This window comes from Phacochoerus africanus, chromosome X (assembly GCF_016906955.1).
Source record: "Phacochoerus africanus isolate WHEZ1 chromosome X, ROS_Pafr_v1, whole genome shotgun sequence".
Classification (NCBI taxonomy): domain Eukaryota; kingdom Metazoa; phylum Chordata; class Mammalia; order Artiodactyla; family Suidae; genus Phacochoerus; species Phacochoerus africanus.
The window spans coordinates 111,463,218-111,484,395 of NC_062560.1; the positions used below are offsets into that span (position 1 = coordinate 111,463,218).

The following is a 21,178-nucleotide window of genomic DNA, read 5'->3' on the forward strand; positions in this document are numbered from 1 at the left end:
CTGTATAGTATAAAATTGACAGAACACTATAAACCAGCTATAATGGAAAAAAATAAAAATCATTACATATATTAAAAAAAAGAAGAACTACCATATGATTCAGAATCCCACTCCTGGACATATATCCAGAGAAAACCATAATTTGAAAAGATAGATGCACCCTTATGTTCATAGCAGGACTATTCACAATAGCCAAGACATGGAAACAACCTAAATGTCCATCAACAACTGAATGGATTAAGAAGATATGGCACATATACACAATGGAAAACTACTCGGCCATAAAAAAGAACAAAATAATGACATTTGCAGCAACATGGATGCAACTAGAGATTCTCATACTAAGTGAAGTCAGTCAGAAAGAGAACGACAAATACCATATGATATCACTTATATGTTGAATCTAAAATACAGCACAGGGAGCTCCCATTCTGCCTCAGAGGGTTAAGGACCTGACGCTGTCTCCATGAGGATGTGGGTTCAATCCCTGGCTTCGCTCAGTGGGTTAAGGATCTGGCATTGCTGTGAGCTGCAGCATAGGTCACAGACATGGCTTGGATCTGGCGTTGCTGTGTCTGTGGTGTAGGCTGGCAACTGCAGCTCTGATTCAACCTGTAGTCTGGGAACTTCCATATGCCGTAGGTGCAGCCATTAAAAATAAATAAATAAGATATGGCACAAATGAACCTATCTACAGAACAGAAACAGACTCACAGACATGGAGAACAGACTCGTGGTTGCCAAGGGGGAGGGGGAGGGAGTGGGATGGACGGGGAGTTGGGGTTAGTAGATGCAAACTATTACATTTAGAATGGATGAGCAATGGGGTCCTGCTGTATAGCACAGGGAACTATATCCAATCCCTTGTGATAGAACATGATAGAAGATAATATGAGAAAAAGAATGTATATATATATATGGCTGGGTCACTTTGCTGTACAGCAGAAATTGACAGAACATTGTAAATCAACTGTACTTTAATAAAATATGAAAATAAACAAGTGATGAAAGAAAAAATAAATCACCTTCACAATTGGAAATGATGTCATCATGAAAGTAAAAAGACAGTCAACAGAGTGGTAGAAAATATTTGCAAAGCCACAAGATATCACTTCGCACCTATTAGAATGGCTGCCTCTTGTTATTAGACAATAATAAATGTTACAGGATTGTGGAAAACCGGAATCATGTTGGTGAGATTTTAAAAATTGTGTGGCCACTTTGGAAAACAATTTTGGTGGTTCCTCAAAAAGTTAGATGTAGAGTTACCTTAGGACGCCTAGGTATATACTCAAGAGAAATGAAGACATATGTCCACACAAAAACTTATGAATGAATGCTCATAACAGCATTATTCATAAGAGCCAAAGAGTAGAAACAACCCAAATGTCCATCAACTCATGAATAAACAAAGCGTGGTATAGTAGTACAGCGGAGTAGCATGTAGTTATAAAAAGGAAGGGATTAATGATTCATGCTACAACATGGATCAACCTTGAAACTATTATGGTAAGTGAAAGAGGCCAAATGCAAAAGGACACATATTTCATGATCCCATTCATATGGAATGTCCAGAATAGGCAAATTCATAGAGAGACAGTAGATCAATGGTTGTCTACCCTTGAGCAGAATGAGGGAAAAGGGAGATAATGGCTAAGGGGACCAAGATTTATTCAGGTTGCATAACTTTGAATATACTAAGTATTTTAAAATTATATAATTAAAACAGGTGACTGGCACGTTATGTAAACTATACCCTAATAAAGCTGTTAATAAAATATGAGTAACTTGGGAGGCACATGATGATTGTTTTCCAACATTCATCGAGTGGTTACCATGTGGCAGCAGGGTGAAGTTGTTTGGTGTAAGCTCCAAGGGGTAAGCAGAACCAAGGCCACCACAGAATACAACTCCAGAGGGCTCAATTCACGTTGTAGTTTGTATTCTTGGCCTAGGAGTAGGAGCAGTGGGTGGAGGCTGAAGGGAGAGAGACTTATTTATGCAAACATTCAACAACTGGAGCCATTCAAAGATCAACGTGCTATAAAGTACCAAATTATTGGAAGCATCCAGGCATAAGCTGGATGAACCCTTGAGGATGGAGTGAATGGGTTCATGTAACAGACTGCATGTGTATGTGGTGGAGGAGGAAGATGTGACTGGGTAGCCTTTAAGGTTTTTTATAACCCGTAGATTCTATTAAAATGAATATATTACCAGCTTTCATCTATAAGCCTTTTTCTCATTCTTAATCATTTCCTCATTAGCCAAGAGTAAATGAGCACTTAAATATTCCCACTAGACTCATTAGGTCCCAATGGTGATTTCTTATGAAATGATAAAACGATGTTGTGGGTTATACTACTTCTAATATTTACATGTGGTCTCTAGTTCAATCATTTAGCAATGGGCTTGTCTATGGGATTACCCTTTTGGTAGTCTACAACTTTAAGGGTAGCACTCCATAAATACTAGTAAGAATAAGATCCTATATTGTACTTAATACTAATAATAGTTAATTGATACAAATCATTATGGACTCCGTCTCTTTTCTTTCTACCCTTTTGTTTTTCCACCAGATCCGGAATATGCAGTCCACTGATTTTTACAAGTTGCTTCCAAAGCTTCAGAATGAACCCTTTGGCTGAAGTTTTCAAATATTTTGGCCTAAGTCCACAAATGCCATAAGAAACTGGCACTCCATCCTGCAATGCTTTTCTCTCTGTCAGTATTTTTAACTTGGGATCATAAAGTGGAATCATTTGTCAGGTGGTCCATTATGATCTAGATTCAAAACCTCTCAGGGTAGTGGTCCTCTACTGTACGTTTTAGAGCTACTGGGAATGATTCTATACTGAAAAAGAGAAGTCCAGATACAAAGAGAGAAGCTGCTTATCCATCATCTGTTTCACAACAGCAAGGGGCAGTTTAATATTCTGGAACGGGCAGCTTACCAATAGTGACATGAGATCAGAAATGGCTAAACAGTTTCAGGTCAAGTACCTCCCTAATTACCCTGGTCAAATACAGGTAACAAATATAGTAGGTGCTAGCTAAGTAGTGCTGACTGAATAATCCTGGCTCACTGACATTTTAGGTAGAAAAAAAATCCTATATAAAAAATCTCAAATGGAAAACATCTGCAATGAATGTACATTGCAACTAGTATACTAGAGCCTTACTATAAATCCCAACCTCGGGGTTCATGCCTTGGAACTGTGTTCTAATGTTCTAACATAGCCCTTCTGTTACTTCCAGTAATAAATCCCCATGGAGAAGTTCCAAGAAGGGTACTGCCTTAGATCATATTCCATGTTAGAGTGAGTTCCTCTTTACAGCTTGTGCCTCATGTGGTCCTGATGTGAGAGGCCAGCAAAGGAAATGTTTTGGAGAGTTTGCTGCTAGGTGGGGGTTCTTTTTATTTTAAATAGCTGTAAATATTTGACAAAACAATTATGTCCTTGTCACTTCAATTTCTTCAGAGGATTTCTTCCCAGACCTTTTCTTTCCCTTCTTGTCAAAAGCCTCAGGAGGCCCATGGGTAGGGCACTCAGGAAAGCTACTTGGGAGAGGGAAAGATACTACTGGAATCCCAGGCTCATTTCTCCAATGGTCATATTTCCGCCTGTGTTTATCCCCTTTTCTGCCAGATTGAGCTCTTTATTGCTTGCACCACTCAAAATAGCCATGAATGCAAATATTCACCAACTATTCAAGCTGTCTTTATTGTATTTACTTTGTATCCCACCCTGATAAACCACTCTCCCTAGATCCCTTAAGATTTCAATTGCTCTTTTCCATTTCAAGTATCTCAATTCCAGAGAATGGAAACGGGCATAGTCTTATTACCAATTAAAAGGGGATTCTCACTACTTTGCTCTAAGAATTTATTTGCCCATATCCATGTCACTTACTCAAAACCATACTGGCTTTTTTTTCTTTTTGCTTTTTAGGGCCGCACCCACAGCACATGGAGGTTCCCAGGCTAGGGGTCCAACTGGAGCTATGGCTGCCAGCCTACACCACAGCCACAGGAACACTGGATTCAAGCCTCATCTGCAACGTACACCACAGCTCGTGGCAATGCTGGATCCTTAACCCACTGAGTGAGGCCAGGGATGGAACCCACAACCTCATGCTTCCTAGTCAGATTTGTTTCTGCTGCACCACGATGGGAACTCCCATACTGGCTTTTTAAATGCCATATCATATTGCACACTTTTAATATAGTTTACTATCTCCTGTCACTTGTGGACTTTTAAAAGCATGAATCAAACTTACTTTTGGTGATTATCTATTTATCTGATATTTATAACCAGGAAAAAAATGTAATATGCCACCTTTCCAGAATAGTCTACATTTTTATGAAATATGAATTGCCACAATTATTTTATATTGTCCACACTTTATCACAAATTTAGGTAAATACAGATTGTACATCTTCCGCTGAATAAGCTGGGCAAGTTTCCATCACTAAGGAAAGCATATTAGAATTGTAGTCCTTTGTTGTTCCTGACCCAGCTCCAAACCAAAGGGCAGTGTTTGGGAAAATGCCAACCATGTTTAGCAGCAAGAATTAGCAGTCCAGCATAGGGGGTGAGAGTGGCAAGGAGTAAAGTGTATGAAGAATCTAAAGATGGTTTTCTGTTCAAACTCTTTATCAGACACTTTAAACTGGCTACATCCCAATCCCTGTTTGGCACACAGTCAACACAGGGAATGTTTTCTTTACATCCTCCCACTTTACACTAATCTGAGTTTTCTGGTAAGGGAACACCCTAGTACTAAGAACCTCCCCCCCCCAACACACACACACACACACACACACACACACACACACACACACACACACACACACACACACACACGGAGTGAGAGAGCGAGAATCTGGACCCAGAAAAGTGAGTGGTACGTATAGCCTTGGGTAAGGAGGACAACCAACATTTAATGAGAGAGGTAATGAGGATTAAATGAATAACCTTTGTAAAGATCAGTCCTATAATATACCTTTAAAACATATTTGCCTTCTTCCCACCCTGGTTTGAATTATGAAGCATCCTGATCAGAGTGAACTTTTTCACTGAAAATTGAAATGTCTGGCTTCCTAAACAATGTAAAAAATGTCACTGAAAATTGTAGATGTAGTTTCGGGGAAGTGAGAGGCAAGGGGTTAAATTTTTCCTTTAGTTCCAAGTGGGTTTTGTCTTTGCGCATTTCTCAAAAACTGTAGCTGTGACACTATCTCTTTAGTGCTCAAAACAAAAAAACCTATTTGCAGAGTGCTCCAGGGTGGCCCTGAGTGGCACTTTAAAACACCCGTTTTGAACTGCTCTAGGCAGTTCAGTGAGGCTGGATACAACAATAGATTCTGGGAGTGAGTTTGAATAGTACAAAAGGGGGAGGGGTCTGCTGTCCATTGAAAACAGAAAGCAGAGCTAAAGAAAGTGAAGAATGTGAAAGGAGAGAAGGGAATTTCAGGATGTGCTAAAACTTTTGGCAACTGGAAAGAGTACAAAGAACTGGGATCTAGGCAACAGAGGGCAGGTCAAGCAGGCATAAGTATCTATCACATAGATTCCACAGATAGCAACGGTCAAATACATTATTTTACCTTTTTTTTCCCCAATACTAGAGATTTTGACACTGTGTTCTTTTTAGAAAGCCACCAAATATGACTAATACACATGATACATAGCTATTATATATAACTCCACATAATAATAAAACACAGTGGCTAGATTTATGTCTATTTGTGTAGAGACTGCAATCCACTTCTGATTCAATTCTTCCAAAGTATTAATACTATTTAAATAATGAAATCATCCTGAAAGGGGTATACTACTGGTTCGAGAAAGATTTGTCAGAGAAAGAAATAGAGGCTGAAAAGTAATGAGTAAGGAGTGGCTAAGGGGGTGCAATCCAAAAGAGAATAGTCTAGGAGAACTAAAATGTATAAAAGTGTCTATGACCTAAACATTGGAGCTAGGAGCTCTTTCTTCTGATTAACTCTACTTTCTTATCCCTAGCTCAGAAATCAAGGCTTAACAGCTAGCTCTCAATAGCAAGCCAATGTGATTAGAAAAACAGTACTGATGAGAAATGCAGAGCGTAGGTCTCATTTAAATTTAATTGAGATCATAATTTAGTAAATCACTTCTGAGGATAACTCACTTTTGGACATTTGAAAAATTTAAACTATTCAAAAAAGAAATGCAGGAGTTCCTGTTGTAGCTCAGCGGTTACGAATCCGACTAGTATCCATGAGGATGAGGGTTCAATCCCTGGCCTCTTCACTGGGTTAAAGCTCCAGCAGTGCTGTGAGCTGTGGTGTAAGCTGCAGATACAGCTTAGATCCTGCATTGCTGTGGCTGTGGTGTAGGCCGGCAGCTGTAGCTCTAATTTGACCACTAGCCTGGGAACTTCCATATGCCGCAGGTGTGACCCTAAAAAGCAAAGAAGAAAAAAAAAAAGGCAAGAAATGAAATGTCCTGGAGTTCCCATCGTGGTTCAGCAGTTAACAAACCTGACTAGCATCCATGAGGATGCAGGTTCGACCCCTGGCCTCGCTCAGTGGGTTAAGGATCCGGCATTGCCATGAGCTGTGGCATAGGTCGCAGACCGGGCCCCAGATCTGGAGTTGCTGTGGCTGTGGCTGTAGCCAGTGGCTACAGCTCCTATCAGACCCCTAGCCTGGGAACCTCCATATGCTGCAGGTGCGGCCCTAAAAAGACAGAAAGACAAAAAAAAAAAAAAAAGAAGAAAAGAAATGCAATGTCCTTTGTCTCAAAGGAAACAATGGTTCTCTTTGATTTCCAATCCACACAATGATCACTGTAGCCATCTAGACCCCTAAGAGAATTACTCCTGGATAGCCAAGCTTTCTGGAGCTGCATTTCCAACACTGCATCCAATAGCCACATGCAACTCTTTAAATTTCAATTTAATTAAATTGAAATAAAATAAAAATTCAGCTCAGTTGCAGGAGCCACACTTAAGTGCTCAATAGACACATGTGGCTAGAGGCTACTATGTTGGACAATGAAGATATAGACTATTTCATCATCGCAGAAAGTTGTATTGGACACCACTGGTCTAGATACCAGGAGACCAAGACTTGGAGTGTTAACATCAAATAATTCAAACCTTTTTTTTTTTTTAATGGCCTCAGCTGTGGCATAAGGCAGTTACCAGGCCAGGGATTGAATCTGAGCTACAGCTATGACCTATGCCCACAGCTTCAGCAATGCCAGATCCTTAACTCACTACACCCAGCGGGGGATCGAACCCGCACCTCCACAGTGACCTGAGATGCTGCAGTCAGGTTCTTAACCCACTGCACCACAGTGGGAACTCCTAATTCAACTTTTAAAGGCAATTTTTCCATGATGTGTATTTAATATTCACATCTCCAGTGAATATAGATTAGGATTGAACATTTTATTTTTGACTTGGACAATTGTTCTCAAAAGTCAGTTGTAAAGAAGAATTATCTGTGGAGCTTCCTAAATGCAGATAACTTAGTGATTCTGGATCTGAGAAAGGATGAATACAGAGAGAAAAATCAAGAAGACAGATATATTAGAGACAAATCTTCTAAATAGAATATTCCAGAATATCTATGCAGGGTGGAAGCTATATAGCCATTCAGCTCCCAGAACTCTCAGGCTCTGGGAATAGTTTTGAACCTTAAGCTAGCAGGGAAAACTCTTTGGTAGTGTAGTTTCTAAAGGTCTGAATATTGCATGTAAATGCTAAGTATGCACAAGGTACTGGACTATGTGCTGAGAGATTAGTAAAATACGGTTTTTAAATCCAAGGAACTCAGTCTAGTTGGGGAAGAGAGAGATGAAAAATAAGTATAATACAGTAGCAGGTGTCATTTTAGCCGAACTTTAAATGTTGAGTAGTTCTGGAGTTGTTAGAGATGTAGAAGAATGGCAATGAACATACAGAAAACAACACGAGGAAAAGCACAAGAGCTTGAAAATTTGGGGCATACCTGATAACCTAGAAGTGGTCTAGAGTGGATAGTGAATAGGGATTAGAGAAGGCTGCATAGTGGGAGAAAGGGGTATAAGATACATTCTGGGTACCTGGGACAAGACCATGGATGGCACTGAATGGGGAAAAAGCATTTAGAAGGTATTTGAGAAGAGCAGTGATATGATTAAGATCTGCATTTAGGGAGAACATTAACAGCTAAGCATAAAATGGAGTGGGGCGTGAGTAGATGCTGGGAAGATGTGCTATGATTTGGTCATCTGGCTGCATGGAAAAAAAAATGCACTCTGGTTGACAATGTTTATTCTTGCAAAAAGCTGGGAATCGAGAGAGACGCAACAGAATATGAAAGGGATTTTTTAAAGCTGGACATGTGAAGAAAAAGCATGGTTAGCAGCAGTATTTAGAAGCTGTTGGGAATGGAGTGACCCACCATGACTCTGGCAATAGAGAGTACCAACAATGAGGGTCAGAAAGAAATTGGAATTCTCAGCAGTTTGGCGAGCAGAGAGCTCTACTCTGTCTATGTCTTTCAAAGGTATGGACAATGGGGTGTCTGCTATGAGTGGTACACAAGTGGGCAAACACCTTCTTCAGTGAAGGGCCCTTAAAGGCATGCAACATATTGCACAGTATCTAAGGGCTTAGGCCCTGGAGAAAGCCTTCCTGCAATCGAATCCTGATTCTACTATTTAGTAATCGTGTGATCTGGTAGGCAGGTTACTTACATTCTATCCTTAAAGTGGAAATAATACGACCCACCTCTTAGGAATGCTGTGAGCTCATACATATAAGGCATTTATAACATGGCCTGGCGCATAGTTACCACTCAACATATGTTCCCTATTATTATCATCATGTGTATATTTGAGTGAAAGACACATACTTCATTGTGCTATGTTCAAAAACCCTCATCAGCATAGTTTAGTAGCCCAAGGGACATCTGCAGTACACTGTCCTGCATAGGCAGCATGCCTTACCATTACTCAAAATGAGTATCTTAAGTCCATTTCATAAAAAGACAGATATGAGTAAGGTTTTTAAGCCTGTAAATATTCTTAGTGAGTCCCTTTAAGGAAGCTAGTGCAAGTCGGCTCCAGCATACCACTGGCTGGTATAAACCAGCCCTTACACTTCCATTCATAAGACCCACCTTTCACTTCCCTAAAATACACTCAAAGGTATACTGAAGAGAAAAATCCATATGATAACCAACTTCAGCTTCCTAAGCAGCCAGAACCTAGAAGTGGTCTAGTTCTACTTCCTCTCTAATTTCTCTCGGCCTCAAATGGCAGAGAGGGAAAAAAAAAAAAAAAAGGTTATTTTGGCGATGACAGACTTTATTTCACTAATCAGAAAATATCAACTCCTTTCAAAACCTAAAAAGCTCTTTCTCATTTATATTTAGAGTCCTCATTTCCAGGAAGAGGAATGGAGTGAGGGGTGTTAGCCAGAGCTTCAGACTGCACAGGAAATTGGCCACCTGAAACCACAAGTTTAACACAGAGCTTCCAATCACACACCGAGTTTTCCTTCTCACCCTGACCCATTCCCTCAAATTCCCTCCTGTATTTTTTTAATGTCAAATTCCATTTAAGTTAAACCATGTTAAATGGACTTTATGTCATCCTCCTTTCCTTTTTGCTAGGAAGGAGTAACATAAGAAGAATAGCTTGGAGTCTCCTGGTGGCCTAGCAATTATGGGTCTGGCATTGTTACTGCCGTGGCTTGGGTCACTGCTGTGGTACAGGTTCTGTCCCTGGCCCGGGAACTTCTGCATGCCATGGGCACGGTAAAATAATATGTCTGAACTTTAAGATACATTAAAGTATAAAGGTATCTTAGATAAGGCTAAATTCTAATTACATGGTATCTGAGACAACATTTCTATTACCATCTTTCCAAAAGTCTCATAACAGGTCATAACAACACTTGCCCTATCTCTGACTCATTTTCTTAAAACATTCCCGAATATCCATTGTCAAAGGCTGGAGAAGAGTTGTCTATGGTGTGAGCACCCCGTCATTTCCCCAATACATGGCATAGTCTCTGATAAATCCAGATCTAAGAATGACTGCTTCAAGAATGTTTCCTGAAGAGGTTTTAAAGAACGTTTTACCAGAGGACTAGCATGAGCTACTCAAGTATCTGGGTTCATCTGCTGAAGTAATAACACAGTTTTGAACAGTATTGCCTTCAGTGGGACAGAAAGTATGCTTTCTCCCCTTTAAACAAATGAATTGAAATCTGAGAAACCATTGGGGAATTTTAAAAGATGAGAAAGTCCATCTATTTTAGATAGAGAGTAGATAGATAGGTAGATAGATCAGACAAAGAGAAAAGGGTGAAATTGAGTTAGCTATATATTTTTGCTGTTGCTCTGGATAAAATACTCAAATTTTAAAACATGTAGCCCTTCATATTTATGTCCTGTATATTTTTAAAATACACATACTTTTATAAAAACAATCATATATGTTTCTTGAGCTGAATTTTAAAGGCAAACTACCTTGTTTTAGAAGGATAACCTTTTCAACTGGACAGCATTTATTTCCCAATAACTTTACAAGGCTCTACCTTCATTCATATTGATGTATAAATTAATCAAAATGCTAATATTTTTCATATAACCTATAAAACTAATTTGGACAGCACCCACATATTAAAATAATGTTGAGTTTAAAACCGTTTAGAAAAAAATCTCTAGAGTTCTATCTAATAATACATTTTAGTCTTTAATAAATGCCTGAACTTAGTCTGCTTGACTAGTAGCTTAAGTCAAATTCACCCTGGATCCATCAGCTGAGAGGTATCCTGGTATATGGGTGAGAAAAAGCACAGATTCTTGAATCAGATTAATTAACCTATGAGTTCAGGCTCTGCCACTTGTTCAGTGTGAGACCTCAGGCCAGATACTTATCGTCTAAGTCTCAGTCTTCTTACCTCTGAAATGGAGAACATAATGCCACTGACTTCACACAGGATTGTTATAAGAAAAGATGGATCAAGTATATGTTAAATCACTGTTAAATGCTTTATATCATATCCATTATGAGTCAATAACCAACAACTACACTGTAAGTATAAGTTATTTTTTTAACAGAGTAAAAGCATGAAGAAATTAAACATGTGTTCACTATTAGCATACAAATACAATTCAGTGATAAAAGCCACCTAGTTAGCTTTGACATTATTCATTAGGTCACCCTGGAATTAAGAGATAGCAAGGAGATAATGTCACTGATTTTTTAAACATAAATACTTTTATTAGCATAGAGAAGTTCTTTGCAAATATAGCAATTCCAGTAGCATAATATTTTCCAACATTATACACTGCCAGAAATTTAAACCAGTAACACAGGTCCATGGGAAACCTCTGTTTAATGAATAAAGCAATATTTTCCATGAAAATATATCTATTTAGTTTTGCAGTGGAGAAAACGAGATATTCTTTAGTTTTAATCCAAAGAGAAAAACCTCAACAACTTCGCCCATTAATAATGTACAGCGACGGCTCTTCTGGAGTCAAGCATGCATTAGAGTATGGAGAAAACATCCAACAAGCACAACTCTCCAACACTTGGTGAAACAAACCAACCGCTACCCAAAGAAGAAACTGAAGCTATAAATTCAAATAAACGGGCTGCAGGGAGACTACACAAACCTGCTGTTGCTTTAATTGCAGACAATTCAATTCAGCAGCTGTTGGTCCAGGCACTAAGGTTCACTGTATGCTCTTCAGCGTAACCTTGAAATATTGTCACTCACTCACTTCTCCACATCATCTGCATGCTGTCCAATTAATGAGGAGCGAAATCAACTGTCAAACCACGTATCAAAACAGAACATGATCTTTTAGCTCTTAAGCACAGGAGCAAAATATTTTAAGGACAATAAAGCAAGAATGGAGGTGAAAGTCCTTGACAATAAATAATATTCAAACTTATCAAAACATGTGGTTGTAGAAACTAAGCTTCTGTTCTGTTCAGCAAGAAAGTGAAACTTTCTCAATATTTCTTCCTTTGGAAGGATCCTTTCTGTCTAACTGCTGGATAAGAAGCCTTTCAAACAACATTCACCAATACCTGATCAGTCTCCAAGTTCTTCATTATTATGGACCAATGTGTTTGCTTAAGCTTAAGAGAATACTTAAGGAACGCTTCTGGTCCAATGATATTTTATAATACAGATGGTTTGGAGCTGGCATTTTTAGCCTTGCTGTTTTCGGCACTTTTTTTTTCTACCAGGAGAGCAAACAACAATAATATATAATGTTCATCAATCTGAATTGAATAATGGAATAAAAATAAATTTACCAAACAAATGTGTTCTGGAATGCCTCCTATTTGAAATTTACCTACTCTCAACTGTATCTCAAATCTAGACAACCAATTAACAAATACAAGAGTTGATAAACTCAAGGGAAACACAACATACTAAGTGTTTAAAAATTGCTTTTTGCTTCCAAAGCGCTGTCTTCTGTGCAAACACTCTAGGCTATATCACATACTACCAGTTGCAGACATAAGACTTGAGAAATTCAATACAAGAATACAGCAGAGAAGCATGCACAATTAAGGGATCGGGACTACCAATTTAACAGAGAACCCAGATTTTACATAGCAATCTGCTACAAACATTATAGCTAGGGGCAGGCATATTTTATGCAGCTATTTTGTTTAGCTCATTAGCACCTTATTTGTCCTTCAGTATAGTTGAACTGGAGGCAAAATAAGAGAGGAATGCACTTTGAAACAAAAGGAAAATTTCAGATAATAAACCATACTATACCTGTATATTGTACTAGGAACATCGTGACACTCTTCAGGGAACTGTTTCACGTTGTATCCTACCGTGAGTTATTCTCCCCTTACCCTCTTCTCTCCACAAAAAAGAAAAGCCAAAGCACCCCAAACCCCTACACACTACCCCTAACCCACCCCCCCATTGAGGAAAAAACAAAACAAACAGCTACAATTCAGCTCAGATCCGATGCTTCTGTTTAGCTCAGCTCCAGCCGAGCAACTGAGCTCTAGCAACGGAGCATAGGGAGGTGGATTCTGATGCCAGTAGCACTTCCATCCACTTCACTTACACAAAAGCAGGCAGTGGAAAATCCAGGAGCCTTGAAGACAAGGGCTGGAACTGGCTTTTATGAATTGCTATTACTGCATGTGTCACCATCCATCTCCAATGACGGACACTTATAGGCTGAATTGGGGGTGGAGGGGGTGGGGTGGAAGAGGTTGGAGAGCAGGTGGAGAAGCAATTAGCAGTATGTTCATTGGAGAATTCGTTCGGGATTTCATACATCAGTGCCTAAAGAAACAGCATGCAGTTGACAAATCAGAACTTTACGATTTGCATGCCTTAGAAGAAATCTTAGCTTGCAGCCCCAAACAAAATAATGCTTGCCCACTTTTATAGAGCATGAAAAGTCGCCCCTCTGCTTTCTCTTTCCTCCAGTTACCCTTGTTCCTCAGAAATCAACATTCAACATTCAGAATGAATAGTTGCTCATTTTCCCTAAAGAACTGTATGTAAAAGTCTGGAAGCAAAGGAAGTATAAAGAAATTAAATTATATTGAACATGACATCTCTTAACAAAAAGGCAAGAAGCTAATTATTTTAAGCCAACTTTTCATCCCTAGTCCCATTCCCCAGGTGCAGCTTTCATACCTAAAAACAACCTATGTATACCTAAAAATAGTTCAGTTAATGGCAAGGTGAGAAGCTAAGAGCTATGTGCAGGACTCTCTCCATGGGTGACCTTTAAGGAGGCACTTCTCCTGTAAGTACTTTAGGTTTACTCATCTGCTAAACTGAAGCACATTTTTTAAGACTTATTTCAAAATAAATCATGAGTAGGAACAAAAAAGAGATCATCTCTTAGGAAGGGAATATGACACAACTGGAGGAGTACTGGGGCTGATATCAGGAAACCTGGGTCCAGGTTCTAGTTTTACAGCTTTCTAGTTGTGTTACCCTGGACAAGTCACTTAACTTCTTAGAGCACAAGTTTCCTTATTTTATAAGTTGTACATAATTGTACCCATTCTGACAGATCCATAGGACTGCTGTGAAGAGCTAATGAGATAATAGATGTAAAAACAATTTTGTAAAGTGTAAAGGGCTATAAAATTGTATGGGATTATTATTATTACACCCTGAAACAAATCTTGCCTAAATGACTAAAATGAGGCACCTCTATCACATAAAGAAAATAAAAAGAAAGGACTGGTATAATTTCATGAAACATTATTCAATCCTTCCAATTTTAAAATTAGAAGAAATTACTGCTTGCTCTTAAAATTCCACAGGAGGAAAGTTTTTGAAAAGAAAAAATTTTAAATCTGATACACAATACAGCAAAAGTTTATTACAGAGACAGAAGCCCTCTGATTCCTTCTTTCCTTTCCAGAAAGTCAGGTTTTTTTTTTTTGTTTTTTGTTATATCTTTCTATGAACCTGGTACATCCCTCACTGCCCAGTGTGTGGAACAGGATTCAAGTTGATTAGCTAAATCTAAATCCATATGGTAAAAATCCAAAGTCATGCTTTATGAGGCTCCAAGCTGCTTTGATACTATATATACAGTGACCAGCTGGCTTCAGCTGGGACACAATTTTAGCACATGAAGTCCTGGGGTGGCCACACCTGGGGCACTAAATGATCCAGGCAATGTTTGGGGACCTTTGGTTCAGCCAAATCCCACATGTCCTGATTTCCATCTGTATGGTGGTTTCCCAAGTGTGTGTCTGTCCACATGGGCCAAATCTGAAGCAGCCAAAAGAAAGGTGGGAGCTATAGCAGAATATCAGATGTCAGTTCCCCTTGGCCCCCTCCAGTGCCATCTGTGTCGTCAAACAAGGGTCCAGCCTACTTCCTGTGAGAAGAAAGAAACCTTTTTTTCTAATTTCCCCCTTGGATGTCATTGCCAATACTGAAAATTCTGGTAAAAAATACATATCCAAAATCTATATTAAATCAATGGGGAAAATGGATAATATGAATCACAAAGAGTTAGGTAAAGGGTAGCTAATAGCGAGTAAGCCATTAAAAGGGGAGGGGGAGGAGAGGGCAGGGAGAGGAGGAGAGAAGAGGGGCGAGAAGGAGAGTGAAAATCTGAAGTCAGAGCTTTTTTTCTAAGTAGAAAAACACTTGCTGGAATCATCCATTACCTCACCTCCTAGAATGTACTGGGAATGGCCCTTTTACCCCCACAGCTGCAATCCTAGACTTCCAACTGCTTAGGTAAGTAGTCAAGAGCCTGAAAAGCACTGATAGACCTAGCACCAGATCTCACTTTCCTTTGGCATGTGGAAAGCCAGGCAGGTGGGATACTGTTCTACAGGGACCTCATCACTGCAACCCTCCGCCACAGCCTTACCTGTGGCATGTCTGGCCACTATTAAAGGGGTCAGCCCAATTTCAGGTTCAGCAAAGGAAGCTGGCCTGGGACTTTCAAAGCCACACTAGCAAGAAAGGAACAAAGGCTGGACTTCAGAATCAGGGTGTTCTGCCTTTGGGCATTGCAACTAAACTTCTCCACACAGCTAAGCTTGAAATTCATAAGTTCCTCAGAAGGGCCATTTGAAGTAAAGGGGAAAAGACAGGAAAGATGATTTTTTTTTTATTAGCATCTTTCTCCATCATCAAAAGATGTCCCAAGAGGCAATAAATAAAGTGGGGTGCAAGGCAGCAATTTCAACCTAGAATATCGAGAGTAGAAATTAAAACATCAGAGATCCTGATAAAAACAAACACACAAACATATACCCTAAAAACCACTGCAATGTTTGCAGCATCTTGATTTCAATCTTCAGAATGTAAGTACTAGTGGTTCCCCAATCCACCTGAGCTCCTTCTCAGCAGCTGTCACCACATGTGGCCGATCTTTTCAAATGCATTCCTGTTATTAGCCACCTTGGATTCTGAGTATTCTTGACAAAAACAAAAATTCCAGCAGAAGATTTCAAATAACCATGAACTTGAACCAAACCATGAACCTAAACAGAGAGAAACAACGCTAATTTTCTAAACCCCAAACAAAACAGAAATGTTAATAGTTTGAATGCAACAACTAGTGACTTGATTTGAACCAGAACAAAGCAATCAAACTTGTGCCAAACCCTGAGAATCCAAGCTCAGGACTCTGGGTCACTTCAAACTCCTGCAAAGAGCACACATCAAGGCTTGGTTTCACCTGCCAAAAATCCCATCGTGAACCACAGAATGCCAGTGAATAAGGATCTGGGAGAACTGCATTCTCCTCATTTTTGTCACTGTTTGACCTTGGTCAAGTCACTTACATTCTTTCAGACTTAGCTTGCTGGCCTTGAAATGACTATGCTGGGATTACCAGTATCCCAGATCTAATACTCTATGCCAATTGTGAAATTTAGTCTAGCAGCAAAACAGATGACGTCACAATTTGGCCCTCATCTCCAGCAAGCAGAGAGATGGACCACCGCCAACTCTCCTAAGGGTTCATGTTTCTAGCTTTCTTGAAATATGCTTCACATAAGAGTTGGGCAACTCTCTTTGCTCATTGGGCAAACGTGCCTTGGGAATAGTCACCCTAATATTCCTTTTTAGAATATTTCTCTTTGAAAAAATGCTTCGGGTGCAGTTTGTTTTCCTCAAATGAAAGCTAGAGGTGAGTGGTCTGGTCCCAAAAAGGAAGAAAGGAAGAAAGTGATCTAGATTATGCTGAGCACCCACTGCATACCAAACATGGCATGATACTTTACATTATTTTTAAAACTAGTCCTCACAATACAGCTACATGATAGGTATTATCATCCTCATTTTATAGGCAAGGAAACTGAGACTTACTGATGTTAAATGATTTGCTTGCAATCACCCAACTGGTGGCAGATCTAAGATTTGAGCTCAAGCAATCTGAATCCATTACTACACTGACATTCTAATGATTAAAGTCTGAATGACTGAATTCCTTCTTAATTCAGTGATTCAATTGAACTTGCTTAGTGAATAAGTCATCTGCTGAGTCAATACAGGGAAGGTAAATTTTCTTGCATTTATACTGGGCAGACAATTTTTAAAAAAGTTTCCCCCCAACAATGTGGTTAAGACCACTGGGCTCTGGAGTCAGACAAACCTGAGTTTCTTCAATTCTAGTTTATGGACAAGGTACTTAAAATGCTGAGTCTCAAATTTTCTTATCTGGCAAATGAGGAAAGAAGTGGTACTTCCTCGTTGGGTTGTTGGAAAGTGTTAATGATATGATAGCAAATAGCACAGTGCTTGGCACAAAATAATTATTCTGTAAATGCATATGAGAGCTATACATATTCATTAGCAAAAGAGCAAGAAAGGAAAGGTTATAAAGAGAATTCATTGAACTCAAGTGCTCTTTGGTCTGTAGCACAGATTTAGTTTGAAAGAGTTTTTCAGTAGCCCACCCATACCCTCTAAAGCTAAGCCGCATCTAGCAGTAGATTAGCATATTCATGAAGCAATATGATTATACTAATTGGTGGTGCCTAAGTAGTAGCAAGGAGACTTGTCATGTGCTCTGCTGAGCAGCAATTGTCCATAGTTTCCTGGAATCTATCTTTCTAAAGAGTGTTGGGAAGCAGCAGATAGAAGTACTGCTGGAAGCACCAGGTGGTCTAAGGCCCCCATGTTCCCTGGATTCTTCAATCTCCAGCTTCTATTTCATTCACTCATGGCCATCTTCACATATACTCCCCTCCTTCCTCAGTTTAGTCTAGTTTTATTGTGATTCTTCCCCTGCTCTAGCTCTGGCTCTGCTCATCAGCATCAAGTGGTATTTATGGAATGTGTGCATGGCACTGCACTAGGTGAAGTGGAGGGACATTCAAAAGCTAATCAAAGAGATTTGTCCTGTGGCCAAACAGATTAAGATCCACAGGTAGACCAGAGTTTTGGCAACATAGTAAATGCAGGTATAATTGGATGATTTGGTTGATTTCAGAGCACAAAATAGTTTGTTCATCTAGTTAATGATACACATAGTGAAGAATTTACAATTATACAGCTGTCAGCAACTTAATTTGAAATGCATAAAAGGATGGATAGATGGATCCATCTATCTATCCATAGATGGATAGGTAATAAAGCAATAAAGTATTAATTTGAGAATCTAAATGGTGGGTATACATGTGTTCGGTGTACAATTCTTTCAACTTTTCTGTATATTTAAAATTTTTCATCACAAAAGGTTGAGGAAAAAAGGAGAGGGATAGGTAAGGGGTACAGTTTTTTTCAACCTCAAATGTTTCAGAACAGAATAACCATATTTCTATAGAGAACTATAAATCAAATAGGGCAAAACATTAAAAATTGGTGAATCTGGAGTTCCCACTGTGGTGTAACGGGATCAGCAGCGTCTTGGGAGCATCGGGATGCAGGTTCCATCCTTAGCCTGGCCCAGTGGGTTAAGGATCCAGCATTGCCGCAGCTGTGGCTTAGGTCTCCACTGCAGCTCAGATCTGATTCCTGGCCCGGGAACTCCATGTGCAGTGGGGTGGCCAAAAATGAAAAAAAAACAAAACAAAACTGCTGAATCTGAGTGAATGGTATGAGAGTCCCTATATGATTCTTTAAATTTTTCTATATTTAAAATTATCTCGAAATAAAAAGTTAAAAGATATTTTGTTGAAAACTGACCTCTTTCACCTAGTGTCTCAGTTGCGGGTACCAGGTCAATCGCAGCAAATAACTTGGAAAAAAACGGGGGGCAATTATCAGCCCATAGACATACTTGAGTGCCTAACTATATTCGAGATATTGTGTTGGCGCTGTGGCAGATTCGAAGTCACTGCCCTGAGAGGCCTCACAGTGTAGATGACGGAACGCCAGAGCAGTGTCTGAAAGGGTAACTGGCTGGCCAGAGAAGTTCGTTAAGACAAAAGCATGAAGACTGGAAAGGCAGGTTGGAGCCAGACTGCGGAAAGTATTGAATGCCAAGCTAAAGAGTTTGGACTTCAGCCTATGGATAACGGGAAGCCCTTGACAGTCTCTGAGTCAGAGAAATAACAGGCTCTAAGACACTTACTGGCTAGATAGTACAATTTGGGCACCGTTACCTTCAACACGCATTTGTTTTATATTCATGTACTTCTGGCCCTTATAATGACTTTCCTTATCTGGATATGGCCTTTGGGGATTTCTAACATTTCAGATGCTGCCCATTTTTTAAACAGCTATCTCTCTTCAGCCTCTACCCCTTTCCCTCCCTCAGTCCCCAAGAGGAGCTGACCAGCACTCCCCTCAGCCCCACTAACTCAGTAAGCAATAAATAAGCCTCCTTTAGTTTTTTTTTTTTTTTTTAAGCTAGAAGCTCTGCTTGCTGTGCTTTGAAACTCTGATTTCCTTCATGATAATCAAGCCCCAATTACTACTGGGATCACTGATTTGAGTTGGAAAGAATGAATATTCAGTTAAGCAACATGTGAGGGAGTGCAGGAATATATGTCCTATGTGTAGAAGGAAACAATTGCTCAAAGTGATCTTTGTACATCGAACAAAACCCTGGTGGAGACGGCATTCCTGAAGAGTGATTAGGGAAGGCCTCTCAGACTGCCAAATTAAAAGGTGGACTTTGTCTCCAGTTTTTTGCCCAGAAAGTCCATCCTCCAATCCAATCAGGATACTCCCCATTTAAAACCCTGTGCTGGGACCTCCTGCTGTGGCTCAGTGGGTTGAGAAGCCGACACAGTATCCCTGAGGATGTAGGTTCGATTCCTGACCTCGCTCAGGAGGTTAAGTACCTGTGGTACAAGTTGCAGATGTGACTCGAATCCAGCATTACTGCTGTGGTGTATACCAGCAGCCGCAGCTTCTATTCAACTCCTAGCCCAGGAACTTCCACATGCTGCAGGAGCAGCCCTAAAAAGAAAATAAATACATAAATAAAACCCTGTGCTGGCTCACCACTTTATCTGACTAGAAGATAAAGGTCGAGCTCCTTAACAAGCAGACTTGCTTCACCAACTGGCCACGGGATATCTTTCCAGATTCTTATCCTGCCCCCTCTTCCACACTCCCAGTGGTTCACGCACAATATCTCATCTTTTTTCTGAACTATCCATTTTACACATGTGTTTTGCACGTGTTAGCGTTCCCTCTTTCTGGAATCCTTTCCCACAACCTCTTTGTCCACCATCTGCTGTGATTTAGCAGAGTTAGACTCTGGTCTGAAAGCAGCCCACCCCCAGCAGTAATTCCTCCATCATGTCCCTAGGACACCTTATCACACAGCTCTTTCTCTGAGCACCTTTGCCACTGTAACAGAATTATTGGTTTGGGTGTCTATCTTCCCAACTTGACTGTGAGCTCCTTAAGGGCAGGCAGGGACTTCTTCTAATTCATCACTGCATTCCTAGCACTTAGCATAACATCTGATCCTGTACATGTGCTTAAATGTCTATTGAATAAATGAGCTCCTTGAATTCAAACTGAGCACCTCTTGAAAGGTGAAAATTAGAATATTATGTGACCAAAGTAATCCTAGTGAAGTGTGTTCGAGGACTCATTATGGGGCCTTACTGTGGGGTAGGTTCTACCCCCGAAAGCTCTTGCTGGCAGTTGTTGGCTAAAAAGAAGAGGAGCTAGAGCAGATGGAGAAGGGCCCTTCCCAGGAATTTCCCCAAAGTTATCATTCATAGTTCACCACTGAAGCAATGTTGTTTATGCAACATTCTCTACACAGTTTCAACTCTTCTGAATTACAGCCAAACTTTTCATTTGTGCTCTGCCTGCAGATACATTTGGACCAGCCTTGTTAATGGGTAGTCATGGAAAGTTCTCCAGTTCCTATTCTCGCCTATCATTACTGGACTTAAGGGACCAATGAGAAACCAACAGCCAAAAGGGGGAGCAGGGCGGAGCTAATGAAGACCACCTTTTCTTCTTCTCCTAGATCACCAATATCTTTCACTGCACCTCCAGTCTTACCTTGTTGTTTTATCCTATGTATCAGTAAAGGCAAAAAAGGACAATGAAGACTTGAGCAAAACTTTACAGGAGAAAAAGAGGAAGCAACACTGAGGTCTGGCATATAAATCTTTAGACATATGATCAGTCACCACTTCTGGAAAGTAAACATTTCAGCTGTTTTAAACAAACAGCAAAAGCAATTAGCCCTTTCTCTAGACTAAACTGAGGTGTATGCTGAATTTTTTTT

At 39.9% G+C, this 21,178-nt stretch overlaps 1 protein-coding gene across 5 annotated transcripts in view; it reads right to left on the bottom strand.

The window, feature by feature from the left end:
- Positions 1-21,178, bottom strand: part of ENOX2 (ecto-NOX disulfide-thiol exchanger 2) — a 278,642-nt gene that overhangs the window by 250,557 nt on the left and 6,907 nt on the right. For 2 of the 5 annotated variants that reach the window (XM_047764461.1, XM_047764460.1), the window contains exon 1: positions 12,793-12,908. The exons of the other annotated variants lie outside the window; for them this stretch is intronic. In XM_047764461.1, the coding sequence (XP_047620417.1) occupies positions 12,793-12,814 (22 nt within the window). In that variant the 5' untranslated portion in view covers positions 12,815-12,908. Of the gene's footprint in view, positions 1-12,792; positions 12,909-21,178 lie in introns of those variants that run through there. 5 annotated transcript variants of the gene reach the window in all.